The sequence below is a fragment of the Cynara cardunculus genome, assembly GCF_001531365.2.
Source record: "Cynara cardunculus var. scolymus isolate 2C chromosome LG 4, CcrdV1, whole genome shotgun sequence".
Taxonomy (NCBI): Eukaryota; Viridiplantae; Streptophyta; class Magnoliopsida; order Asterales; family Asteraceae; genus Cynara; species Cynara cardunculus.
In genome coordinates, this window is record NC_037531.1 from 18425263 (window position 1) to 18430044 (window position 4782).

A 4782-nucleotide genomic window follows, 5' to 3' on the forward strand; every position below is an offset into this window, starting at 1 on the left:
GAACATCAATCCCACCTCATCATCCCTCTTTTCCCACGTCACCCGCAGTCCTCTCCTTACTACCCCCAACTCCATATTTCGTTCTTCTCTGCTCTCTCAATCACTATCAATCGACAAATGGGGAATCGATTATCTGGCTCTCTCAATTGCTCTCAATTTTGAGATGTAACCTGCCCCTCCAAATGCCTTTTCGCCAGCGATAAATTATTCAAGATTCTTGTATGTCCAGAGTTGGCATTTTGAACACATGTAATTTTACGTCTACAACTTCATCTCTACTTCAGATTCTATCTTCGTCTCTCAATTTTGTTAAATTTTTGTTCACCAGTACCAAATAAGGTAGGATACTTCTCACAATTTTAATAATTATGAAGTCAAATGGTCTTTTTGGGGATAGAGGGACTTGAACCCTCACGATCTGAAATTGTTGTAGAACCCAAAAATTCACAACAGTAATTGTTGTAAAACTCAAATTCACATATTTAAGTTACCAACATGTTTATCCTCTCCATTTTTAGGTAGACTTTTGGGGAAGATTATCAATGCTTATGGGAAAGCGGTTTATTGAGACGCTTAGAGATTTGGGGTGTCCTATAAACCCAATTTTGTTATAGTGTTTGTTTAAGGTCTGTTTCGTGGACGTTTTGAATTAATACGTTATTGATTATTTATTAATTTTTTTAGTTTTCTTTTTAAGTTTTTACATTGAAAATTCCTTATTTGAGTTATTTTCATTAGTCCTTTGTCAAAAATCATGGTCGAAATTATTTATATGTTAACTTTTGAAAGATATATTTGGAATAATTACGAACTATTTCGTTTGCATTACGCCTTTTTAAATTACACATTTAATAAGTATCGAAAGTTTTAGTTTTTTTGAATATACGAAGATCATCGTCAAACTTATTATGAAGTTGTGATTGTATAGTTATCGGACTAAAATGCATTAGGCTCAAACCGCATAAACCACACCTTATGGTTTTTTGCGGTTTGAGGCATATGTGGTGCAATTTGCGGTTTGAAAACAATCTTCAAACCACATATGCAGTGCGGTTTCCGGTTTGACCCCGAACCACACCAAAGGACCAAGTCATTATAAACATATTTGGAAGTAATAACTTGGTCTTTTCATACGAATTAAAAGCAAAATAAAACACGTATTTGAATCATATTCCTAGATGCATGTACTACGTAGGGACAAAACCCTACAAAAGTCAACCAAATAATAGTCGTTGTGTTGTGAATCGATACAAAGGAGATATTTATCGTAAAGAAAATATCCTAAAACTGATAGGATAGCAAAAACCAGCTACATTTCGACTCCATGTCCGTTTGAGCCTCTTGCTTCACCGAAGGATTTAGAAACAAAGTTTTGTCGTTTATTCGTCCACGTATCTTTATAATTCTGTATATATTGCATAAATATGAAACGTAAACTCAAAACCAGATCATCAACTCCCAGTCACTACTAAGTCGGGCTTACCAAAATTAGGCCATTTACCAACTTCTGTATGGTCATAATTCATTCTATATGTCCCAAACTCTAACTAGTGGCATTGCAGTCAATAATACATCAAGGATTAATCATAATGTTTTTTTAACATATGATATTTAGTTCGAGGTGCACAAGGATAGTCCTTGACCGACCGGTTTCCGATTAACTAATAACCAGTTTACGACCTTTATCCAAACTTTTTTTAACCAATCTCACATTCAAAACTTATGACCCGTTTACCCAAACGGGTTTTCACCTAACCAATGGGCCTTTTTAAGACTAGTTATTAGTTCAAAATCAAGTAACCGGTCCTTTATGTATTTATAGTATTGGTTCAACGTGTTTGTAAGATCTACTTTTAAACGGGTTTATTTACGTTTGATTTTTGTTTCATATTTTATATACTGGGTTAGATCAACTGACAATAAGGCTTAAACCTTTGGAGATTTTTCTACGAGGTCACCGATTCGAGTTTTACGAAGACACCGGTTCGAGTCCTACAAAGTTGAGGTACGTGTAAAATGGTCCGGACATCCACAGTTAAAAAAAACCAAAAAACTCATAGTAATGATCGAAACACACATCAAACAAAATAATAATCATAGTAATGATCGCACTTTAAACATTCTCGTTGTACACAAATACAAATATTTATTACAAGAATAAAAATTTAATCAAAATTAAAAGGTAAAAATTGATCATACACGATTTTATAACATCAGTATCTAACTCGAGGGCAATTTGGTCATTTTGCAAAAAAGGTCGTGTCGGTGGCGTTTTTGCCCGAGTCAAGGGTCGATCAGTGGAGGCGTTTGTTACTATCGAGCGAAATACATCACTCGGATTTACTTCGCATGCTATAAACGTTACCTATGGTTCCAACAAAGCTAACCATGACGGCTAAACTCAACATCAACCAAGCCAAAAACCGCTCTCGGCTAGTCAGACCGGGCCCTTGGCTACTTAACCGAAGTGCGATAAGGGCTGGGAAAGTAAACCCCAATGACACGGCCGTGGTTGCACCGGTGAATTTGAAAGCGGTCCAAATACTTGGGATCATAGTGGATCCCAAGTATACGAGTGCTAGAAGCACAAAAGTCAATGCTAAACACCTTTTACGGCTCTCGGATAACGGAGCCGATCCGTTAAACACCAACGCATCGACCGTTTGCCGTAATGAGAAATGGATAACAGGGAAAACAAGAACCAAATGAAGAACGTATCCGACACGCACGATGTAAGTCAAAGCCGTACTGAACTTAATCCCGAGGGGTTTGTCAAAGTTCGTTAGGATATCCGATTCTGTATCGTTTCCGAATAAAAGATATCCCGCGATGGCAGTTGAAGCGTAGATCATGACACAAAGAATGGTCGTCAAACGACTGACTTTATTCATCTTTTTCGGCGACGGTTCTTCGAGCTCGTTATAAATCGGCTGAACGTTAAAATGACAGACATACGCATTCGACATGATCGGAATCACAACCAACAAATCAAGAATCGCCTTTTTTGAACTGAAATCCGGTGCCAACCTCGGAGCTTCAATTTTACCTTCCACGAGCTTAATAAACGCAACGACAAACGCCACAATCACGAACACGACCGCAAGTGCAACCGAAGCCGCCGACGTCGTGCTCAAAGAATCGATCTTATCTAACACACATAGGGGAGCAAGAAACAGAACCATAACGATCAAGATCACTAATTTCCGATGATCCCAGAAACCATTTCCTAACCATTGATCGAAAACCCCGATATGACGAAGCGAACCCGACATTACGTCACCGATTATGATCAAATAAACCACCAAAACACCAGCATTGTTGATTATAATACAGATTTCAGACAAAATTCTAGCTGGTTTTCCTAAAGCTTGTTGAACAACTTCACCATAAGAATTCGATTTCGATTGAACAGCAAATCGAACAAGCAATTCGACACTAATTTCAGACAAAATACCCATTAAGAATATCAAAATAACTCCAACAATTAACCCCAAAACTTTCATGGTGGCAGGAAGAGCCATAATCCCAGCCCCAATTACAGATGTAGCTAAATTAAACACAGCTCCATAGATCCCAGAACCAGAAGCTTGATTAGGAACAATTACAAGAGGCAAATTATCGAGATCAATGTCGTCATCGTACTCTAAATCATCCGATTTAACATATTCAAAATCACGAGGATGGAAGATTGGGGAAGCTTCCTTCTCGGATAATTTAGGGTTTTGAGATCCATGGTCGTTCTGATCTCGTAATTGCAATTCAACGAAAGAATCTTTAGGGATTTGAGTATAATTACTACCCATTTTGAAACAAATGGGTGTGAATCTGTTAGTAAATCTACAGGAAAATGTAGAATAGGTAATCGAATGAGCTGAGATTTACAGAAGTACAAAAGGAGTCAAATTGGGTATACTTACAAAATTGATGAATTGATACAGAGAGAAATGGGAAACTGAATTGAAAAGCCTTGATCATATGATTGAATCGAGATGGGTTTATGATGAAATGACTAGATCTAAGGGTCTTTGTTGCTTGTATTCTGAATGACCAATGGATCGAGGAGCGAGAAAATGAATGGAAATCGTGTTCTTTGAAGAGGGTTTGCTTTGCAAAGCAGACAGTCGGTGTGGTTGACTTTTTAAAAATTTGACTTTGAAGCTTCGTATTTGGGCCATGGAATGAGCCTGGCCCAAACTAAAACTAGGGTTTCTATTTTCTAATATTTATGACTTATGATCTCATTTATAGGTACGGTTTGTTAATAGTTTAATAAGTTTAATGATAGTAACGGTTTATTTGTTCAATTACATATGATTAGTTGGTAATGACTTAATGATATTAAAAATGGTTGATTATTTAAGATTTTAAATAGAGCATTATGCAAAAAAAAAAAAAATAAGCGTTTTTCAAAACATGTTATTCTTGATTGAAAAACGTTTTCCTTCCATCTATAAGAAACCCCTTATAAATAAAAAAACTATTCTCAATTTATACAGACAGATTAACTCGTACACCATAATTTTATTTATACAATACTTAATGGAAAACCAATCAACAACCCCTTACTTCCTCGGTCTCATAATAAATGTCTGCATTTTTACTTTAGTTTATTTTAAAATAAATGAATATTTTAAAAATAGATTTGTACTTTTTAATTCTATTCTTAATTAAGTGAAAGTGGGTTTCATCATAAAGACGCACATTGCAATTCATGTTTGTGAGAGCGTGACCAACAGATAAAAAAATTTCATCTTAAACATCACGTTTCATTCATGTTCGACA

The 4782-nt window shown here is 36.1% G+C and overlaps 1 protein-coding gene across 1 annotated transcript; it reads right to left on the reverse strand.

The window, feature by feature from the left end:
- Positions 1 to 2078: 2078 nt before the first annotated feature.
- Positions 2079 to 4045, reverse strand: LOC112511446 (amino acid transporter AVT6E-like). Its single transcript, XM_025117065.1, has 2 exons — positions 3918 to 4045; positions 2079 to 3837 (listed from the first exon to the last, which is right to left on the reverse strand). Exon 2 carries the CDS (start codon positions 3801 to 3803, stop codon positions 2331 to 2333), a length of 1473 nt encoding a protein of 490 aa, XP_024972833.1. The 5' UTR covers positions 3804 to 3837; positions 3918 to 4045; the 3' UTR covers positions 2079 to 2330.
- Between the last annotated feature and the right edge of the window lie 737 nt (positions 4046 to 4782).

Bases quoted from the DNA above. Each gene is read 5' to 3' on its own strand.
- LOC112511446 (XM_025117065.1), bottom strand. From the start codon at position 3,803: ATGGGTAGTAATTATACTCAAATCCCTAAAGATTCTTTCGTTGAATTG.